This window comes from Bison bison, unplaced genomic scaffold (assembly GCF_000754665.1).
Source record: "Bison bison bison isolate TAMUID 2011002044 unplaced genomic scaffold, Bison_UMD1.0 scf7180017864174, whole genome shotgun sequence".
Taxonomy (NCBI): Eukaryota; Metazoa; Chordata; class Mammalia; order Artiodactyla; family Bovidae; genus Bison; species Bison bison.
Window position 1 is genome coordinate 1,037,938 of NW_011494746.1, and position 22,539 is coordinate 1,060,476.

The window sequence follows — 22,539 nt, forward strand, 5'->3', positions numbered from 1 at the left end:
TTATGGCAAAAAGTGAAGAGGAACTCAAAAGCCTCTTGATGAAAGTGAAAGTGGAGAGTGAAAAAGTTGGCTTAAAGCTCAACATTCAGAAAACGAAGATCATGGCATCCGGTCCCATCACTTCATGGGAAATAGATGGGGAAACAGTGGAAACAGTGTCAGACTTTATTTTTCTGGGCTCCAAAATCACTACAGATGGTGACTGCAGCCCTGAAATTACAAGACGCTTACTCCTTGGAATGAAAGTTATGACCAACCTAGATAGCATATTCAAAAGCAGAGACGTTTCTTTGCCAACAAAGGTTTGTCTAGTCAAGGCTATGGTTTTTCCTGTGGTCCTGTATGGATGTGAGAGTTGGACTGTGAAGAAGGCTGAGCGCCGAAGAATTGATGCTTTTGAACTGTGGTGTTGGAGAAGGCTCTTGAGAGCCCCTTGGACTGCAAGGAGATCCAACCAGTCCATTCTGAAGGAGATCAGCCCTGGGATTTCTTTGGAAGGAATGATGCTAAGGCTGAAACTCCGTACTTTGGCCACCTCATGCTAAGAGTTGACTCACTGGAAAAGACTCTGATGCTGGGAGGGATTGGGGGCAGGAAGAGAAGGGGACGAGAGAGGATGAGATGGCTGGATGGCATCACTGACTCGATGGACGTTGAGTCTGAGTGAACTCCGGGAGTTGGTGATGGACAGGGAGGCCTGGCGTGCTGCGATTCACGGGGTCGCAAAGAGTCGGACATGACTGAGCGACTGATCTGATCTGATAATGACATATATCCGTTATTATAATGTCACACGCAGTATTTCACTGTTCATAAAAACTTCTGAACTTGTGTATACATCTCCTCTCTCCCCCTAAACTCCTGCTATCAGTCTTTTAATTGTCTCTATAGTTTCGTCTTTTCCAGATGGCATATAGTTGGAATCTATTTTTCTTTTCTTTGCCATCCAAGGAAAAGCCTTTATAACACCACTCATGGCTCACCCATGCATGGACCTGACTTGCTCAGTGGCAAACTTCCCCACTAAATGCTGTAGCTTTTCTTTCCGTGTTGAGCCCTGTCACACTGGTCCTGCCCAGCAGCATGTGGAGGTGCAGGGGAGTCTGTGTTTTCCGTTTATTCATAGGAAGGCCACAAGTCTTGCCCCTTGTCACAGTGAACCCAGATTTCTGTTGGGTATGTTGTAAACAAAGAAGCCGTTTCTTCGGGTTCTTATTTTTATATTTAGGCGTTTGCTTAAGACTTTGTTGGAAGAAAGGGTTTTGTGCCTAAAAGGTTTTGTGAGGCACTGCTGTAGGCTGTTGTTGAGCCATCTATTTTTCAGGGTCAAGGGGGAGAAAACTAACTTTGACACAACATGAGGAAACTTGGGGAAAAGACTAGTTGTGGCTTTAGTAAAGGGGAGTGGTCAGAGAAATGGTTAATAGTTAAAGGAAAAGAAACCTTAGGAGCCTAAAAAAAAGAAGTTAACTTATTGACTATTTAAATATAAGTACCTGGATGTGAACCCTCTGAAAGACAAATGAATATTTAATCTTTTAAGATTTATCCTTAGCTCCTAGAGTTAAGTGGGCACTTAAGACATGTTTGTTAAATTGAAGATGAATTGCTAAGTTTGTTTTTTTTTTGTAATACCATCCCATAATACATAAATTAGATCAGTACAATTTAAAGTGCCTATCTCAGGCAAAGAATGTAGTAAATTAACTCACTTTCTAGTCCTTCAGCCAAAAAGTGGTATGGGGGGAAAAACAGGCTGAACGCAAACAAGGTGCACAGTGACTTCACATTCCGGCAGAAATTTCTTCCCTGGACTCAGACTAGGTAACATTTTACAGACTGGCAGCCAGTTTGCAATTATACTTTTAGTAGTACTGAATTAGATGACATTCTTATCAGCATAAATGCAATAACATTAAATGCCAAGGTTGAATTTCCTTCATGTAACAGAATCTAACATTGCTTCTGGCAGTTCTACATGCTGGATTCAAGGTCTACGGACCGAGTATTACACTGGGAAAGAATTGACTGCCAAGGAGTTCCTCCATCATCAAAGGACAAACTCGGTGTCTGGGTATATAAAAACAAGTGAGTGAGCCACACTATAGGTTTGGGTTTTTATGTGGAAAGTACTTTGCCATTCACGTATCCTTTGCTAATAACCATTGTAATCATGTAACATGCCTCTGAAGGCCCATAAAGATTGAATTAACGGCAAAGCACCTAAGACATCATTGTTAGTCATATTAGCCATTATTATTTGAATAAGTATTTTTATATACTCCAGTGTGCCTTCTCAGCTCATGAAATATTACAAAACAAACAAAAAAATATCTTGTATCCTGTGGATGTTTGAATTATTAATTTCTTGGTTTTTTATCAAACAGGTTAATATTTTTTGGAGGGTATGGATATTTACCTGAAGACAAAGTATTGGGAACTTTTGAATTTGATGAAACATCTTTCTGGGTAAATGAAGTTTCATATTTGCAAAAGTGGCCTACTTAGTCTATTGAAATAATATACTTCGTTTGCTATTAGCTTTGTTCATTTTGCCCTGTTAATAAACCAAAGGTTGTTTTACAAACATTATTTGTAAAAACTAACTCAGATTCTTATTTTCTGTAGAATTCAAGTCATCCAAGAGGATGGAATGATCATGTACATATTTTAGACACTGAAACGTTTATCTGGAGTCAGCCTATAACTACTGTGAGTTACTGAAGAATAATGAATTAATTATTAAAGCAAGGGCAGTTGCCAACTAGTGCCCTTCAATGAGAAGGGCAGTTGGCAAGTGGTGTAAAATTGACAGTTCATTTTTCTCCAAGGAGTCTAAAACTAAAAAGTTAATGAATGTATAGACTAGCCCAGTATCTGTCATCTAATAGCTGTTAAAAGTGGTATAGTTTGTAATTAAATAAATGACCTAGTGCTGGATTGGGATTTAAATTACTCAAATGTTAGATGTCTTTTTCCTCTGACACAGTGTCATATAACGTTCTAGCTTTTATTTTTAAAGAAAAGTAAAGCAAGTAAGCATTCTATTAACTAGCCCTTTCAGTAATGTTTCTCAAAAGCTCCCAGTTTTGGTAGTCAGCCTTTAGTACTGCTGTTTACTACAAGTTTGCACTTAAGCTTAAGAGCTCAAGTGTTCTGCACGTTCTATCCCACTTCCAGAAAAGACTTCTTTCTGGTATTTATAAAACGTTCATTTATTCATTAAATTGTTTTTACGACTTAACTAGGGTAAACCACCTTCACCTCGTGCTGCCCATGCCTGTGCGACTGTTGGAAACAAAGGCTTTGTGTTTGGAGGCAGATACCGCGTGAGTATATAAAATAGTTTCAAAGATGTGCTTTTCAGTTACTCAGAATGATAACTAATTTATCCTTTTTTAGGATGCTAGAATGAATGACCTTCACTATCTTAATCTGGATACATGGGAGTGGAATGAACTGTAGGTATCATCTAGATGATTATTTAGGAAAGTTTTTCAAAAAAATTCCAATGGATTTTCCCCTTACTCTCTATTATTAGTACATAATGTACCTGCTTTCCTTTTCTGTAACAGTGAATCTTAAGTAAACATGATCACTAAATCCTTAAGGAATCTTTAAATTTTCAGTGCCCATAACTATGTCTAGCACATAGCATGTGCTCAGTGTTTGTTGAAAAGATCTAAAGTTGACCTTCCTTCCAAGGAAACAGTTCATTGAAAAGCATGTAGTTGTTAATATCTAGAAGCCTTTTTTAAAATCTCTTCAAAATTCCATATAAAATTTTAGTATTTCTCTGCTTTAAATACAGTAGCAGCTTTTAAATGCAGATATTGTAACTTAGCTATCATTTTCAGAATTCCACAAGGCATATGCCCAGTTGGCCGATCTTGGCACTCACTAACACCAGTTTCTTCAGATCATCTCTTTCTCTTTGGAGGATTTACCACTGATAAACAGCCACTAAGTAAGTACTCTTAAAATATTTTTAAAAGTTATTATACATCATTTGTAAGTAATATAAATAGCTGGAAAAAATCAGTATTTTTAGGTGTATCAGAGGGCTATAGGAATGGTTAGAAGATTTGGTATTAATTTTGATCCTATAATATATATACAGTTGTTTTCATATGACACATCTATCTGTCCAGTAAAAAAAAAGTTACCTAGAGCTCTTTGCCCTGCTAAATAAATGGCTGTAACATGGAAAGGGCTTACATACCTAACTGCAGGGGAAAAAAGGAAATATACTTTCTGTATCTACTCAAAATCTGATTTATTACTGTTTTTACTAAAGCTGCACTCTTTAAATATCAGTGTCAAAAAAAAATAAATAAATATCAGTGTCACATTGACAGAATAACATACTTAATGCTTTCTTCTTTGCTTTAATCAGGTGATGCCTGGACATACTGCATCAGTAAAAATGAATGGATAAAGTTTAATCATCCCCATACTGAAAAACCAAGGTATGAACTATTTAAAAGGTAGTTCTTGAGTGAGGTCCTTAGAGATGTAATGAATGAGAAAATTCAGTTGGCTGCATTCACTTCCTCATAAAAACCCTAGCATTCACTAAGGTTTAATTTGAAAGAAAACCAAAGTTCTTAGTATTAGTGCTTTCTTTTTCATCATCAGTGCGTGAAAAACAGGGCTGGATTTTGCTTTTTGCTTCATTAGAATAATGACATCGTTAAAATTTATACTAAAGCTCTTTACCAGAGTAGAACTGTTTCTAGATTTGTCATCTGAAAAAGGAAATTCTAGTTCTCTTCTAGGAGAGAATTCAAAACCCTAAACAATGTTTGACGGTGAGGGAATCAAGAACTTACAATCAAGTTTACAGCTATGCAGTATAACAAATACTAGGAAGTTGAATTGTCCAAAAAGAGCCTGTTGGAACACTTGCTACTTTTCTTATCTCAGAATTGTTACAGAGACTGCTAAAAGGAAATGATGTAGTCAGAATTGTTGTTCAAAGCACATTTGTTTAATGTTAGCTTGCATTTTGGAGAAGGCGGTGGCACCCCACTCCAGTACTCTTGCCTGGAAAATCCCATGGATGGAGGAGCCTGGAAGGCTGCAGTCCATGGGGTCGCTGAGGGTCGGACACGACTGAGCGACTTCACTTTCACTTTTCACTTTCATGCACTGGAGAAGGAAATGGCAACCCACTCCAGTGTTCTTGCCTGGAGAATCCCAGGGAAGGGGGAGCCTGGTGGGCTGCCGTCTATGGGGTCGCACAGAGTCGGACATGATTGAAGCGACTTAGCAGCAGCAGCAACTTGCATTTTTATCCACGCCTCTAACCTAAGTAGTACAGTCATGCCATTAAGATGCCTTTCGGCACAAATACTCTTTCCAGACAGTCAGGCCTGAAGATGCTCCGTTTCACTCAGGCAGAGTAAAACATTCCTCAGATGTTTTGCATAAGGACAGCTGACCCTGCCTATGAAAAGGAGAGGGCATATACCACTCATCTCCCAAAGACTTTTATTGCTCATAAAAACCTAGAGAACAGATCGTTCATTTCAGACTCCTCATTGCATAAATTAGGAATGGACCAGAGAGATAATGATATCTAGATAAAGACACTGATTTTTCTAGCTTTTTGTACTTTTCCTTGAGATAACTGTGTCTCAACTTTATGTTTTGGTCTGTGCTAAAGACCTTTAGTCTTTATTTCATCATCTCTATTCTCTAGTATAAATTATCAATTTGGTAATTGGGTTGACTTCAAACAAGTTCTTGTTTTAAATGTAGATTATGGCATACAGCTTGTGCCAGTGATGAAGGAGAAGTAATTGTGTTTGGAGGGTGTGCCAATAACCTTCTTGTCCATCACAGAGCTGTAAGTACACCACCCTTTATTAAAGGACACTCCATATTATTGCTGAAACTTTCTTGTGAAGTACTTTTAATGTATTCTTGTCTATTTTTCAGGCACACAGTAATGAAATACTTATATTTTCAGTTCAACCAAAATCTCTTGTAAGGTAAGTAACTTTTTTACTTGGTACTTATTTTAAATTGTTTTTTAAACACTTTGAATTAGTGTTCTTGAAAAAATAGGTTTATGGATAATTTAAGGGCAATAATAAACTTTCATTGATAAAACTATCCAGTTTTTATGAAAATCTTTAAAGTGGTTTTTCTTTTTTGGTAGTTTTAATATACTTCTAACAGTAAAGTGAAATTATTTTTCTTTGTCCACTTTCAGGCTAAGTTTAGAAGCTGTCATCTGCTTTAAAGAAATGTTAGCCAACTCATGGAACTGCCTTCCAAAACACTTACTTCACAGTGTTAATCAGAGGTTTGGTAGTAACAACACTTCTGGATCTTAAGGCTTCATAGATAATGCCTCTGATCACTTGCATGGACATCAATTCTGTAAACATCAGAGTGAAATCATTTGTATAATTATATACACTGTTGTAGTTTGCAGCTTTTTAGTTTTAATGTGCATGTGAATGGCCTAGAGAACCTATTTTTGTGTCTAAAGTTTACAATAAATGTATTTAACAGCATAAGTTATTACTTGGGCTTTTTACCCAAAGGAATGATTATTTCCTATTTGGTAACAACAGGGTCTATATCTGTAGAAACACTGTATTAATTATTCCTACCAGTATCAAAATGGTGAAGTTACTTTTTAAAGACATTAATATTTTAGCTGTTTCTTGAGTAGTCTGTTACGTTGAATTTAAAACACTAGGCTACATAAAGTGGTTGTTGATAGGACTAAGCTGGTAAAAGAAACCTTGGAGGGACCAACGGCCGTCCAGTCCTTGACCCCAGTGCTTTGGTGTAAGGGTCGGGGCAAGTGGAGTTGCTCATGTTGACCCTAGGCAGCCTGTTCAGTTGTTTTAAAGTTAACAGCTTTTACAGCTCATAAAAGAATGGAAATAATGTATGACTTTATTCTCCATTGTTAGGAGACAGAAAAAAGCTGGGTCAGGAGTCTTTAGTGGTAAACCTCAAAGTGCACTTATAATATTATAGGTTAAGATACTCTGTAACATGCTACTGATAATTACTCGAGGTGGAAAATAAAATGGCACAGAGCTGAATGAGATTACAAGAAAGAAATTAAGATGAAAAGTAAAGGTATTATATAAATGCGTGGAAATTATCAACACCAATTTCTTCTAGGTGTTATCTTAAGCCAAGTCATGGGAATGATGAGTAAAGGCAGAAGTCTACTTCCTCACAACTTAAATGTATAACCACCCCAACCCCCACCAGGAAAAACAAAACTTGCGATTGGCCTGTAATAGATATATTAGATGTTATGTACAGCAGACTACCAAGTCAACAGTCTTAACCAGTTGAGCCACTTCACTATTCCATTTCTTTACAACAACTATTAACCTTCCAAATTTCAAGAAAATGTAGAATAATTGCAGTTGTTTACAATTAGCATTTGCTGTCCACAAATATTTTAGGAAGGCCTATCATAGTGTTTCCTCTCTATAAAACTGGAAAGAAACCAAGTCGTTTTGGTGAATACAGCAAGGCAATGTTAGTTCACTTTTAAATACGGAAGTCTTGTTACATGATGTTTTCATCTCTGAACTTCCAAAAGACTATAAAACTGACTCTTCTCAAATATTTAAGGATTTCATTTCAGCTATTTTCTTTTTACATTCAGAAGATTGGGTGCAGACACTTTAACTTTGCCAGGAATGTTTCTTGATAAATCCGTGTCCTAAAAAAAAAAGGGGGGGGGGTGCTGAATATTTTCACAATCACATTTTTATGATCTTTATTATGTCCTCTGCTGCCAAAAGAATGGCATTTCTAAAATTTTCATCTGAAATTTACTTTCTACCAAAATGATAGCTGCAGCTTCCATCTGCTAACAATACAAAAATAAAAGAATTATAACTGCTCACATTTAACTGTACCACCAATCTCTAGAGATTTCTACAGGAACACTTTACCTTTACACTGCGGAATAAGTCTTTTTCTCTTGCTGTTGCTTCTTTGGAATGCATGAAACTATTCAAGGCTGTTTTCGCAGCTGTAAGCAGAAAATAGAAGAATCTACTTTTGTTCAGCCAAGAAATACTTAAAATCATAATTCATAAAAAGATTTTAAATACCTTTTCCCTTTTTCTGAACTCCAGGAGTAAGTTTCACTTTGTATCTTTAAAAAGGAATTGCATGTGTTACTAAACAGATAACAAAATGATTCCTAAGTCAATGCTGTGGCAGCTGTTTGAGTAAACTCATAATGACTTACTTATAGTTTGTCATGGTGGTATATGGGGCACATATTGGAATGGCAAACAGCAGTACATCTTCAGAATGTGGCTGCCCTGTCAAAGAGTCAAACAGATTTTCCTAAAAAGGGAAAACAAAAACAATTACAAAAGCTATTTATACCAGCCCTAAACTAGGAAAATTCTAATAAAACGATCAATACATTTTATCATTTTCTGATAAGATTTCTTTTACCCTTTGGGGCTATATATAAAGCAGAGATTAATGACGATTTTCAAAATGACACTTAGATATATTTAAGAAAAAGGGAGGCATTTTTGGTTGTCATAACTGAAGCAGCGTTGGGAGCAGAAAATATTACTGACATCTTTTAGTGGGTAGATGCCAGGGATGGGACAACTCCCCACAAAAAAGAGTTATCCATCCTCAAATGTTAAAGATGTCAAAGTCGGGAAACTGGATTACAACAGTCATCTCTCATGCCTGTTCTTAAGGAGAAATTCTAGGGCTGCTTAGATTGCCTGTATTTATCTAACAACGTGAGTAAATTCACATTTAGGACAAAACACTTGGTACACTTAGTGCTTACTATATGCCATGAACTTTTCTAAATGCTTTATGTATACTATCTTAGTTCTCACACAACTCTCCCGGTAGAGGCAATTATATCCCTGTTTTTCAGATGAGGAAACTGAGGCACAAAGAAAAATGTTTCCAAGGTTGTAGTTATATGTAACAGAGTTAGGATTCAAATGTGTTACTCCAGAGCTTGTAGTCTTTTTTTTTTTACCCTTTTAAGTTCTAGCTAGAAGTTGTGTGCCAGATATTGTGGGACCTGGATTGCAGTCAATGTTGTAGTATGAACCCCAACACAAAATCATACCTCATTTCCCTGCTGGTCTACATCTTGTTCTTCCTGTTTCAAATATATAAAATTTTAAAAGTCAGTTGTAACTTAAATTGAAACTCTATACCATTGAAATCTATGAAGAGAAAAACTGATAAATATAAGATAGACTAAGTTAATACATGTGTCTAATATATGAGAAAGCAATGCCATTCAAAGAGAAAAAGGATGTGCCCTAAAGTTAAAAAAAAAAGACTTCCACAGAATATATGCTAATGAAAGTGTTAGTCACTCAGTTGGGTCGGACTCTTTGCAACCCCATGGACTGTACAGCTCACCAGGCTCCTCTGTCCATGGGATTCTCCAGTCAAGAATACTGGAGAGGGCTTGCCATTCCTTCTCCAGGGGATCTTCCCCACACAGGGATTGAACCCAGGTCTCTTTGCACTGCAGGCAGATTCTTTACCATCTCAGCTGCCAGGGAGGCCCATTGATAATTATGAATATTCTAACAGTTATGAATATTTGAGTGTAAGGTTTACAGAGTAAGTAATATAAAAATCTGAAGACAAAGTGAGTTTTGATATTACTAAACAACACTGTTCGGGGAACCAAGAAAACAGTAATACGTTTAGGATCCCTGTAAGCACTACCTGCACTGAATGGAGCACACAATACAACCAAAGTTTAACTGCCATGAATAAAAATATAAAGGTGAAACAAAATTTTTTTACCAATTTATAAAACAATAAATCCTTTGTTCAGAATTTCAAAAAGATATATTCATGCAAGAAGATATACATTGAGGCCAGACTTTCATACTCAGCTGATGGAACAACTAGGCAAATATCTTAACTGGAAAAATGTCAACATTTCACACTGTAGTCACATTTGACATCATGTAATATAGTACATATTCTTATAGAAAAAACTAGAAAACTGCAAATTCATTTCTCATTCATGGTCAACATAATCCTAATTATCTGTTTTAACTAAGTTTCCACCAGAATCTAGTTTCTCCATAAAATTTTCTAATGGCTTATGATAAACTTTTTAGGAGCTAACCAACACTGCCATTTTTATATATAGCAATTAAAATTTAGGTCTTTTAGGCTATATTTCTAAGGTAACTTCCCATTAAGAATAGGGTTACCACTCACCCTGGTTTTATTTTAGCACTGTAAATCCCATGTCCTGGGAACCTTGAGATCGTTGGTCACCCTAATTAAGAAGCAAAAGCCCATGCGTGTGGTAGCCTTACCTTGTCATCATGTGGTTCATCTACAGCCAAGTCTTGTAACTCATGAGTGGTAATTTCAAGGGATGGAGTTTCTTTCTTTATGCTGTCTGAAACTCTTGGTCCACCTCTAGGTTTCTGGGGCTGTTTCTTCACTGGTTCATCCTTTATTTTGCCTTTCTTTCCCTTTTTCCCTTTTTCTTCTTTGTTCGAACCTGCAGACTTCATAGAGGGAAAAACAGTTAATGTTGACAGTATTTTCACTGTTGTCAGTTCTTTAACAAATGCACAGCATATGATAGGCAGTGGTCTGGATGCCCCTTGACAAACAAATGAAATTATTATTAAATGTTGCTTACTCCCAGCAATAAGGCAGTGGTCTGGATGCCCCTTGACAAACAAATGAAAATATTATTAAATGTTACTTACTCCCAGCAATTTCATGATGAGCTCACGTTCTTCTTCATCCTGGTCCTTGTATTTTTCCTTCATTTTTTTCATTTTACTCTACAAAATAAAAAACATTTTTGGTTGGAAAAATTTAGCAGTAAGAAAATGTTAAGACATGTATATAAAGAAAAGCCACTTCTTTAATTCTGTCAAAATGCTTATTCAGTAAGGCACCACTTTAACAAACAATATGGAGTCTTTGAAGATGGATAAAACCATAGTCCTCACCCTCAAACAATTGATCATCTTGTGGAAAAAAGATACACAGAATAAGAGTAAATTAATGCAAAATATTCTAAATGCAAACAAGTTTATATCTAAGATAATTTAGAGAAAGGAGACTTTTTTTAAGCTTGAGCAAGAACTGAAAGATTCATTGCATCTGGGAATACAAGAAAGGCAAGATTATAACGTAAAGACAGAACAGAGTAGTAACGGCTAGTCATCACACGTGGTTGCCATCAGGATACACATAAGAACAGGAAACGGGGCAGCAAAGTTTAGCTGGGTATTTATTGCAGAGACTCTTAATACCTTGTATTTCATCAATTAAACTACTGATTCTTTACTCTGGATACACATCCAAATCACTCGACCAGTTTTTAAAACCACAGACATACAAGCTTCACCTCCAAAGGCTTTCATCTTGACTAGTCTTAGCTAGGACCCAAATAACAAATTTACAAAATCATAAAGATTTAATAAGACACACAAAAAACACTATACAAGATTGACAAATCAGACTTCATTAAAATTGACAAATGCTGCTCATCAAAATACTACAGAAGTGAAAAAGCAAGTCTCAAAACATGAAAAAAATTTTAGTACAGATAACCAAGAAAAGACATGTATTTAGGATTTCAAAGAACTATAAATCAGTGAGAAAGCTGGACAACCCAACTTTTAAAAGCTAAATTAAGATTTCAGTATGTACACATTTGAATGACTTGAAAAACCCCAACAATACCAAATGAAAGTGACGATGTAAAGCAACTGGAACTCAGATACACAGCTTGGTGGGAAACTGGTACAAGCACTCCGAAAACTGCTAATACCTACTAAGCCAAACACAACACGTGCGCTATAACCCAGCATTTCCACTCGCAGCTACACAGGACAGAAACGCATATTTGGGAACCTAAAAGATACAGGTCTTCAATGATGAACAATGTAGTAGACGGAAACTGGCAGATGCTATTGAGCAGTGCAAATGAACTGTTAGAACAACATGGATGATTCACAAGGTTGAGTGAAAGATGTAAGACAGGAATATATAAATGACGATTGCTTTTTTACATAAAGCTCAAAAACAGGCAAAATAATCTACTGTAATTAAGACATGTTTTTCTCTGGTGGGAATACTATTTAGAAAGGGGCAAGAGTGAGCTTTCTGGAGTAATATAAACATTCAAGGGTCTTGTTCTGGGTGTTGGTTTCACAGATGTATGTGGATATAAAAACTGAGCTAAAAGCAAAGTATCTGCATATTACTATATATATGTAGCATGTGTACTGAATCATGTCTGACTCTTGGAGACCCCATGGACTGCAGCCTGCCAGACTTCTCTGTCCATGGAATTTTTCCAGGCAAGAATACTGGAGTGGGTTGCCATTTCCTCCAGGGGCTCTTCCCAACCCAGGGATCAAACCTGGGTCCACCGCGTCTCCTGCACAGGCAGGCAGGTTCGTTCCCACTGAGCCACCTGGGAAGCCCACTATATGTACATTACACCACTAAACAACAAAAACCCTGAGAATAAAATGAACAGTATCACCAATACACTGAACCAAGAAATGGAAAACTCAACAAAAAGAATAGTTTCTTGGCAAAATATAACTTAGGAAAACCAACTTTGGGGAAAAAAAAAAACCTGAATGGAGTTATGATCGCTAAAGAAATTAAGTACTTAAAAACTTACCCTGAAAGTGTTACTTGCTCAATTGTGTCCGACTCTTTTGTGACCCCATGGACTGTAGCCAGCCAGGCTCTTTTGTCCATGGAATTCTCCAGGCAAGAATACTGGAGTGGATTGCCATTTCCTTCTCCAGGGGATCTTCCCAACCCAGGGATGGAACTCGGGTCTCCTGCATTATATGCAGATTATTTACCATCTAAGCCACCAGGTAAGCCAGATATCCCTAAACATCAGGCCCAATTGCTAAAAAAATTTCAAGGAACAAATGATCTCCATTTTATACAAAGTACTGCTGCTGCTATGTCACTTCAGTCATATCCTGACTCTGTGTGACCCCATAGACGGCAGCCCACCAGGCTCCCTCGTCCATGGGATTTTCCAGGCAAGAGTACTGGAGTGGGGTGCCATCGCCTTCTCCAATACAAAGTACTAGAGAGCATAAAAAAGGAAAAGTACCAAATTCACTTTATGAAGCTGGTATCACCTAGATACCCAAACAAGGCAAGGACAGTATTAGGGGGTTTTATTCTGTAATTTACACCACATGAACTCATTGAGGGAGAAAAACAGATGCAGAAAAAGCATTCAATAAAATTTAACTCATGATTATTAACACTAGCCCTTTGTAAAGGATATCTACCAACAACCCACAAGAAACATACTACAATGTTAATAATCTTAGAATTAGTCCCTTTAATGTATTAGTATAACAAAGAGGCATGCTATTCTTACTTTTATGCCACACTGTACTGATGTTTGAGTCAGTATAAGAAACATGAGAAAGAAAAGCAAAGCCATTATTTGCAGACTGCCTAAATTTCATCTGTAGCTGCTGCTGCTGCTGCTAAGTCACTTCAGTCGTGTCCGACTCTGTGTGACCCCATAGCAGCCCACCAGGCTCCACCATCCTTGGGATCCTCCAGGCAAGAACACTGGAGTGGATTGCCATTTCCTTCTCCAATGCATGAAGGTGAAAAGTGAAAGTGAAGTCGCTCAGTCGTGTCCGACTCTGCGACCCCATGGACTGCAGCCCACCAGGCTCCTCCGTCCATGGGATTTTTCAGGCAAGAGTACTGGAGTGGGGTGCCATTGCCTTCTCCTTCATCTGTAGATGAAATGTTAAATACTCAGTAAGACTGCTTAATACTATCAACTGGACAAATACCCTTAGTGCATACATATGACTTTTTTTAAGATAATGACTAAAAATAACTATTGCTGAGTCAGAGGGTAAATGCACTGTTAGGACTCTTGATTGGAATTCCCATGGTATATATTCAAACTTGTACTGAATGACTGAATACACATTATCTATTAATTTGATGGGTAAAAAAATTCCCCTTGTTTACATAAACATATCTCTGATCTACCCCCTACCCTGCAATTTGCCCTATCAATTATATTGAATTATATTGATGGTTCTTTTCTCCACCAGATATTTACTTTCAGTTCAGTTCAGTTCAGTCGCTCAGTCGTGTCCGACTCTTTGCGACCCCTTGAATCACAGCATGCCAGGCCTCCCTGTGCATCGCCAACTCCCGGAGTTCACCCAGACTCATGTCCATCGAGTCAGTGATGCCATCCAGCCATCTCATCCTCTGTCGTCCCCTTCTCCTTCTGCCCCCAATCCCTCCCAGCATCAGAGTCTTTTCCAATGAGTCAACTCTTCGCATGAGGTGGCCAAAGTACTGGAGTTTCAGCTTCAGCATCATTCCTTCCAAAGAAATCCCAGGGCTGATCTCCTTCACGATGGACTGGTTGGATCTCCTTGCAGTCCAAGGGACTCTCAAGAGTCTTCTCCAACACCACAGTTCAAAAGCATCAATTCTTCGGCGCTCAGCCTTCTTCACAGGCCAACTCACATCCATACATGACCTCACGAAAAACCATAGCCTTGACCAGACGGACCTTTGTTGGCAAAGTAATGTCTCTACTTTTGAATATGCTATCTAGGTTGGACATAACTTCCCTTCCAAGGAGTAGGCATCTTTTAATTTCAGGGCTGCAGTCACCATCTGCAGTGATTTTGGAGCCCAAAAAAATAAAGTCTGACACTGTTTCCCCAGATATTTATAGTATTTTTTAAAACATTACTAGCCACTAATTTTGAATGCTTCATACCCTTTAAAACACAATTTATCGTTCTGTGTCTAGATTTTATTCTGCTTCACTTTTCTACTGGCTGTTCATTAATACCATTCTGTTTTAGAAAGTCTTAACAGTAAATGTTTTACTACCTAGTAGGAAGATCCATCCTTCATCTTCTTTTTCAAGACTCCCTTAACTATTCTCTGGTATGTATTCTTTCAAATGAACTTTCAAATGTTAATTAAAAATCTCAATTCTTTTTTGAATGATTTCATGTTGAATTTGCATAGTAATACAGGGAGAATTGATTTTTTTTCCCCCTTTACATCCCTGGTCCAGGAATTGAACTGAGTCCATGTACCACAACTTGTGAAGCTTGCATGCCTAGAGCCTGTGCTCTTCAAGAGAAGCCACTGAAATGAGAAGTCTGTACATTGCAACTAGAGAGTAGCCCCTGCTTGCCTCAACTAGAGAAAAGCCCAAGCAGCAGTGAAGTCCCAGCACAACCAAAAATAAAAAACTCCATAGCTGAAGAAAACTAAATTAAAAAAATTTTTTTTCAAAGGACTTTAATTTTCTTACAGATACACCTATACATCAGTTCACAATCTCGACACAGCTACATTTTTTAAAGTATAGTCTATATCCACTACCTCCTCTTTCTTCATCCCCTACCTTTATAAAATACGTAAGAACTGTAACCAAAATTGCATTAATAATTGAAAAAGAAACGACTAAGTTAAATTATCAGATCAGCACTGCCAGTTTTTAGCTGAGTGTCTCTGGCAAATAAATCAATCTCCTATTCCTCTTCTACATAACTTGAGAGTTTCTGTATAGATGATCTTAAAAGAACAGAAAGTGATCTCTATGCTCCTTAACACTATCTTTTCAACTAATTTTCAAAAGAAGTCACACAAGATTATTCTTCTGTTTCACTTAAACCTTAAAAAAGGAACCTCACAACTTCACTTGTGGATCATATAGTGCCAAATATTACCTTTTGTCCTCGCTTCATTGGCTGAACAACCGGGACATTTTTGCTTGTGTTCTGATGAGTTTCAATGTGTAGAGCATTTTCTTTTTCTTTGTCCTTTGCTTCTGTCATTTCTAAATCCCCTGAGTCATTTGGAAGCTTCTTTTTCTTCATTTCCCTAAATATAAATGAAATGGAAAATATCTTAATCTTAGAATTTCAAATTCTTAATACCCTAAAAAAATGACACACGGAAGGGAACGTGTATGAGATTGTGCCTTCTGCTTAACTTGTCATCACCAGGCTACAGTATAAAAGGACTGCAAGTCATCACACTAGAAAAGCTAAAAAATTTCCTCTCATGCATTTATGATTCTTCCTGGCATCCAGGCTCAACACACTGTCATCCTTGACTTATCCTGAATCAGTAGCCACATTCAGTCCCTCAACACCTTGATGGCGAGGCAAAGGGATTTGTAAGTCTTTGTCCTTGGCAGATGTTAAATATTCAGTAAAACATTTGTGGGTCTGTCAGTGGAATAAATGGATCTTAGAAAATAAAGAGGAAAGGAAAATCCTATTTCTGTGCAATCACCTTACCAATGCCACTGCTCTAGTCCAAGTCCTCATCACTTACCACCCAGACTTCCTCCATATTTCCCCCATAATCTGTTCTACATGAACTTTCACATTAATTTTCCGTTATTGTTTACCTATGTCACATTCCCATTCAAAATCTTCCAAAAGTCCTCCTCACATCACTTTTAGGATAAGTCTAGAACACTTACCTTGTTATTCTAGGTTCTCCACTTTTGATTCAATTGCACGTTGCCAATTTTATCATCAATTCACAAACATGAACATTTTGTTCCTTCCGCCTCAATCTACTTATCCATTTCCCCAAAGCACTCTCAACATTACTTCCAAATACCTATCACCTCCCTGTCTTTGATCATACTTATTCTCCTTGAAGTTTCTGACCTTAACTTGCATTATCTAAGATGCAACTCTATCTTCAAGGTAAAAACTTCTGACGGTATTTCCCAAAACACTTCAGTGCACAAAAAATTCTTATTCCTGAAATGCTGTATCACTTTCAGATAACACTATTTACAGACTTACGGCTATTTCTTGAATCCAGGACTCAAAAGCTTCTTGAAGGCACAAACTTTATATTTTCCCTCTTTGTATATATACCATAGTATCTAGCATAATACCATACTCATAAATACCAGCACTCAGTTTTCTATAATTTATAAAGATGATCAAACAAAAGGGTTTATTATCCATTCCAATCTAGGGCCTCTTTCTGGAGTGCTTTACCAGTTGTAGTCTTTTCACCCTCCAGTAGTTGTCTCAGTTATCCCTTTCACTCTTTATCTTTTTCTGTTTGCCTTCTAAGCCCTATTATGTTAAAGGGAAAAAAAAAAAGGGGGGGGGAAACCCCCAAGTCTTCCTCTTACATAAAAATTGCCTAATTTCAGTACAGGCATGCCTCAGAAATATTACAATTTCTGTTCCAGACCATTGCAATAAAGTGAATATGCAATAAAGCAAGTCATGAATTTTTTGGTTTCCCAGTGCATATAAATTTATGCTTATACTACCCTGTAGTCTATCAAGTGTGCAAAGCAATATGTCTTTAAAAAGCAATTGTATATACCTTAATCAATACTTTATTGCTAAAAAAAAATACCACCACCTGAGCTTTCAGTGCTTCATAATCACTTTACAATAGAAACAAAGTTCACTGATCACAGATCACCTGAACAATTAATAATAAAAAGCTTAAACATTGCAAGAATTATCAAAATATGATCCAGAGACATGAAGTAAAAAAATGATGTTGGAAAATGATGGCAATAGATTTGCTCCATACAGGATTACCATAAACCTTCAATTTGTTAAAAAACATTAAAAATCTGCAAAGCACAATAAAATGTGGTATGCCTGTATTCCTTTTCACTTTTGTCAATAGTATCATAGAATCAGCCTATTTAATATACTGCAATTATTACCGTACACATTTATGTAATAAAAGGTCTGTTTTGTGTTACTTGACCTATCTGATTATAGTGGCAGACTGGGCCCCTTAAAAAGAAAAACCTATTAGAGCTATTAGAGCTGAATGTAAAAAACAAAACAAAATTTATGCTAAATCTTGGTAATTTTAATGAGATCTTTATAACAGCCAAGTGATCTGTCATAACCGAACTGTCAATTATAAAAAATAGATGCTTTTCAGTTAAATAACACAAGTATATTTACCTTCTTTCCTTGGCTGACAAATGCCTTCGGCTCTGCAATTTACTGTCACTCTATTAAAATTAAAACACAAGCAAATACAAACAATAACATCACTAATGTTAATTTTTCAAAAGCCAAAATTAAAAAGTAGAAAATTATTCTTATTTATTGAGAATGACATGATGTTCTTCAAAACACTTTGAAGAAAAATGTTACCATATTAGAAGATTCCTCTTTTGAAGACAATTTCTGAAGGGACCTATGGAAACAAACAGAAAGAGGAGTCCACAAGTCTTTACAGGCATTCAGTTACAAAGTCCCCAAACATTCCCATATCACTCTCCTAATTAATTATTGGCAATGCTATACATTTTCAAATTTGGTAAAATTAGAAAAAGTATAATCAAATTGCTCATCCTAAAAAAAAACTGCTCATCGTCTCACTTTATATTCTTAAACAGCTGACGTGTATTGGACACTGTGAGATGTTTTACATGCATATAACCTTCACAAAAACCCTATGAAGGGTGGTACCATTCTCTTTTCACCAAGAAGGAAATTGAAGCTTAGACTCAGTCATTTGCCCAAGGACCCACTTTAAGACTCAATACTGGTCTGACTCCTAAGCCTTTCCTAACTACTCAAATAATAAACTTTTTATAGCTATGGTGTTTACCTAGTGATCTGTGAGACATTAAAGACTAAGACACCCTTTTTAAAAAAAGTGTAATTGCCTTTTTATTATTAGAATTTATAAACATTAACTTGTTTCTATTTTCATCTAGTTTGGCAACTTTCATATTTACTGTATTTTTCTACCCTGGGTCCTGAGATTTTAAGAGAGTTCTACCCCCTTATCAAATGGTGAACAGACAGTAAGATCGTAGGACAATGGAGGGTAAAAGCACTGAAGTCAATCTTAGCATTATTTTTATAAGGTCATCACTCCCAGCTTACAAAATAAGACTGAAAATTATGGCTTTGAAATTACCTTTGGGACTGAAGGTGGGACAAGTCGATGGAAGTATCAGGATAATTTAATGTCTCTTCTCCTTCATCCTTCATTTCACCAACAGGTTCCTGATCTTTTACCACCCCCTCAGATTCTCCTTCATCTTCAGAGCTTTCTTCCTGAATTAGTTCATTTAGTTCATTGCCACCACTCTGAATAGTAACATCCTCTTGGTCAACCTGAGTCACGAGCTCCACTTCCACAGGAGTTTCATGTAATTCGTCTTTATCTTCTTCACTGCTACTTTCACCCCCATCTGCTAAATTACAATAAGGAAAGTCAGCATGCTATCATCACAACCAAGTTAGATGATTTCCTTGAAAACTTCATAAAAATATTCTATTCACTCCCTCGTTCTCCAAAACATCACCAGAAAAATACTGGATCATCCCCAAAGGTTACTCTGACTTAGATAAAAGGATACTTGGTATCAGGAACTGACCGGAATAAATGATCTCCAAGATCCTATACCACAATAAATTTCTTAGACATTGCAATCATTTCTGCAATGAAAACTGTATCTTGTCTTTGTTATTTCCGAAACAAGAAAAATAGAAGCAGTTATAGAAATTCTGCCAATTTTATCATAATTTGAGCATGAGAACTGAAATGAAATAAAACAAGTTATGTAACTGGCACACAGAAAGTGTTCACACTTTTGCAAAAGGAACACCATCTAGTGGTAATAATATGGTTCAGTTGTGCGTGTGTGTGCGCTCAGTTGCTTCAGTCACGTCCAATTCTTTGCGACCCTATGGACTGAGGCCCACCAGGCTCCTCTGTCCATGGATTCTCCAGACAAGAATACTGGAGTGGGTTGCCATGCCCTCCTCCAGGGGATCTTCCTGAACCAAGGATCAAACTCGTGTTTCCCGCATCTTCTCCAGTTACCTCACCTATAAAAATGAGATGCCACCAACCAAGGATGGTTGTGAGAATTCAATAAAAAATAATGTAAATAAAGTATTCATGTCAGGAACATGGTGAAAATTCAATAAAACAGAATCATGTACAACAGTAGTTGTTAAGTGAAACAATGAGATTTTATCCTTAAGAAGCAATGACTGCAGAATATGTAAAAATAACTTTGAGGGCATATATTCCCTAGTTCCTTTAGGTAGGCAGGTTTATTTATTCCAGCAACCATAGCTGCTCTCTACTTGAAGCAAATATATTATTAAATCAAGGTAAATTCTCATAAGAAACTGCATGTATAATAACTCATCTTTGTATTGCTTCTAAATCCTAAATCCAAAAGTAAATACTTATTTATATATACCTGGTCTATCTCTAATAAACACATTTATGTATTACTCATTAATACTGGGTTTCCCAGGTGGCACTAGTGGTAAAGAACTCTCCTGTCAATGCAGGAGACCTAAGAGACCCGGGTCCAAACCCTGGGTCGGGAAGATCCTCTGGAGAAGAGCACAGCAACCCACTCCAGTATTCCTGCCTGGAGAATCCCATGGACAGGAGATCATGGCAGGTTACAGTTCACAGGGCTGCAAAGAGTTGGACACAACTGAAGCGACCTACCATACATGCATGCATGAAATATTGAAGTTTTACAATATAAACATACATTCAAGTATTGGTTATGGATTCAATTAAACACTTTATAATTCACTGGAATAAGTATACTGAACATTTCAAAAAATGAAAATTCAATTAAGTTGATAAGTTGGGTATTTTTGAAATTTTAATTATCCCAAGAGACGATCTTCTAAAAATTCACAAGCAAAACTAGACAATGGAAAACATTATAAGCTACTTTATTAAAATCTGTATACTACCTAGCTGTTCCATTTCTTCTGATATGAGTTCACTTGTACAACTTGCCAGTGTCTCCATGTCTTCATCCTGCACTCTGACTTTTCGTTCACCCCGATGTCTCCAAACACAAGACTCATCTACCTACAGAAACAGTTCTTTTCATTGGTGGAACTTTAGGTAAGACTAGTGAAAATCAGGGGGGGAAAAAAAAAGAAGAAGAAGCTGAAGAATACCTTAAAGAGGAAGCTAAACCCCATCATTAGATGTGAAGGAGGAAGGAAATTCTTTTTTCCTGCAAAGATAATGTACATTTTTAAAATTCCATTTTCTGCATTTTATGATTATAAGATATCTGACACAGTAGTCAAATCTGTTCTTTTTTTTTTTTTTTTGCTGTCATCAAGCAACATTTTCCATTAACAGACTTTGGCATTATGTATAGGAATTAGAATTAAGAAAGAAAAATTATGAATGCTTGCTCTCATCTTCTGGGTTAGTCAGATCCTGAATAATCTATTTTTAGAAAAAAGGTCATGCTATTTACTTTCTTACCCTTATAAACGTAAACTATGTGAAAGAACACTGTCATTAATATATATGGCATGAGCATGTCAAATGCTAAATTTGCCAAACCATAGTAAAATCTTCCTTATTTAATAACATACTTCATATATGAAATCAGAATATAGTTTCTGTTCTGAGAATGTTAGCAGATGGTCTTCAAACCTGTCTCCACAATCCACTGACAAGTCATTACCTCTTATCATGAAGCTTCCTGTGGTCAAATATTCCCCAGTTGGTGCTGTTTTAGATACCTGAGAAACATAATGATACATTATACTCTTGTCTTAAACACATTTCTAAGATTTTCACCTGAGAAAGTAAAGCCATATTAAAGTAAACAGCAGTATGTCCTGAAAAGTTTATAATTTAGCAAAAATTCTTAACACTGAAAGGACAAATATCTCTTCAAAGATAGGTGTAACTTTGTCAGTAACAGAAGAAATAACAAAGGATATACTACATCAATCATTTTCAAATGCCGTGGACCAGAGCCACAACTGACCCACATTTGCCTCTCATGTGAGATAAAACAAGAAAAATAAGGATAGTTTAAAAAGCTTAACATAAAGGTATAAAACTATATTAACTCTATTTATCACATTAAATCCTTTCCTGAGATATTTTTCCTGGCCTGGGTGGGGGAGGAAGAAATAATCTTTCATCTTATTTATTTGGGGGGGGGCGGAGTGGTTAATGAAATAACCTTTCATTTTAGTAAATAAGGATAATAGCTTATTTTTTAAAATATATTCTAACTTGGCAAAATAGGAAGTGAGCAATATAATTCCACAATTTAAAAAAATTTTACACATCTGTGAAACACCCAAATCTGAGAGTATCTTTACTAGTAATAGGTATGCAAGGGATTAAAAGCACACTAAAAAACCCTATTCATAAAATAATCAAAACCATTTTTATTACACTGCAACAAGGCATAAAAAATAACCCCAGAAGTGATATTAATTTCCTAAGAACACAGTATTACAGCACAGCAGAAAACAAATATAAACAAATATAAAATGAAACTAAATCTAAGGGAGGATAATGGTATTGAACTTTTTTAATCTTGCTGTATAACTTTAAGACTTTGAAAAGCAATGTGAAATCATATATGGAATGAAGTACCATCAAGAAAATAGCATTAACCACAAAAAAATGGCAATTACTAAAACCAAGGATATAATAAAAAAAAAAAAAAAA

General features: G+C 36.4%; 2 protein-coding genes across 3 annotated transcripts in view; one reads left to right on the top strand and one right to left on the bottom strand.

Annotated features, from left to right (window-relative positions):
* Positions 1-6,527, top strand: part of KLHDC2 (kelch domain containing 2) — a 15,443-nt gene extending 8,916 nt beyond the window's left edge. Inside the window, exons 4-13 of the mRNA XM_010842246.1 lie at positions 1,973-2,088; positions 2,388-2,469; positions 2,629-2,712; positions 3,249-3,329; positions 3,403-3,461; positions 3,858-3,967; positions 4,397-4,469; positions 5,764-5,851; positions 5,944-5,996; positions 6,221-6,527. Coding sequence (XP_010840548.1) covers positions 1,973-2,088; positions 2,388-2,469; positions 2,629-2,712; positions 3,249-3,329; positions 3,403-3,461; positions 3,858-3,967; positions 4,397-4,469; positions 5,764-5,851; positions 5,944-5,996; positions 6,221-6,344 — 870 coding nt within the window. The 3' untranslated portion in view covers positions 6,345-6,527. The remainder of the gene's footprint in view (positions 1-1,972; positions 2,089-2,387; positions 2,470-2,628; positions 2,713-3,248; positions 3,330-3,402; positions 3,462-3,857; positions 3,968-4,396; positions 4,470-5,763; positions 5,852-5,943; positions 5,997-6,220) is intronic.
* A 95-nt stretch (positions 6,528-6,622) lies between these two features.
* Positions 6,623-22,539, bottom strand: part of NEMF (nuclear export mediator factor) — a 230,716-nt gene continuing 214,799 nt past the window's right edge. Inside the window, exons 23-36 of one of the 2 annotated variants that reach the window (XM_010842245.1) lie at positions 21,533-21,590; positions 21,009-21,067; positions 20,796-20,916; positions 18,979-19,255; positions 18,204-18,246; positions 18,009-18,058; positions 15,765-15,918; positions 10,740-10,817; positions 10,335-10,532; positions 9,110-9,142; positions 8,246-8,346; positions 8,106-8,149; positions 7,944-8,023; positions 6,623-7,708 (exon numbers count right to left, since the gene is read on the bottom strand). In XM_010842245.1, coding sequence (XP_010840547.1) covers positions 7,631-7,708; positions 7,944-8,023; positions 8,106-8,149; positions 8,246-8,346; positions 9,110-9,142; positions 10,335-10,532; positions 10,740-10,817; positions 15,765-15,918; positions 18,009-18,058; positions 18,204-18,246; positions 18,979-19,255; positions 20,796-20,916; positions 21,009-21,067; positions 21,533-21,590 — 1,374 coding nt within the window. In that variant the 3' untranslated portion in view covers positions 6,623-7,630. Of the gene's footprint in view, positions 7,709-7,943; positions 8,024-8,105; positions 8,150-8,245; positions 8,347-9,109; positions 9,143-10,334; positions 10,533-10,739; positions 10,818-15,764; positions 15,919-18,008; positions 18,059-18,203; positions 18,247-18,978; positions 19,259-20,795; positions 20,917-21,008; positions 21,068-21,532; positions 21,591-22,539 lie in introns of both variants that reach the window. The other variant, XM_010842244.1, reaches the window with a different exon arrangement.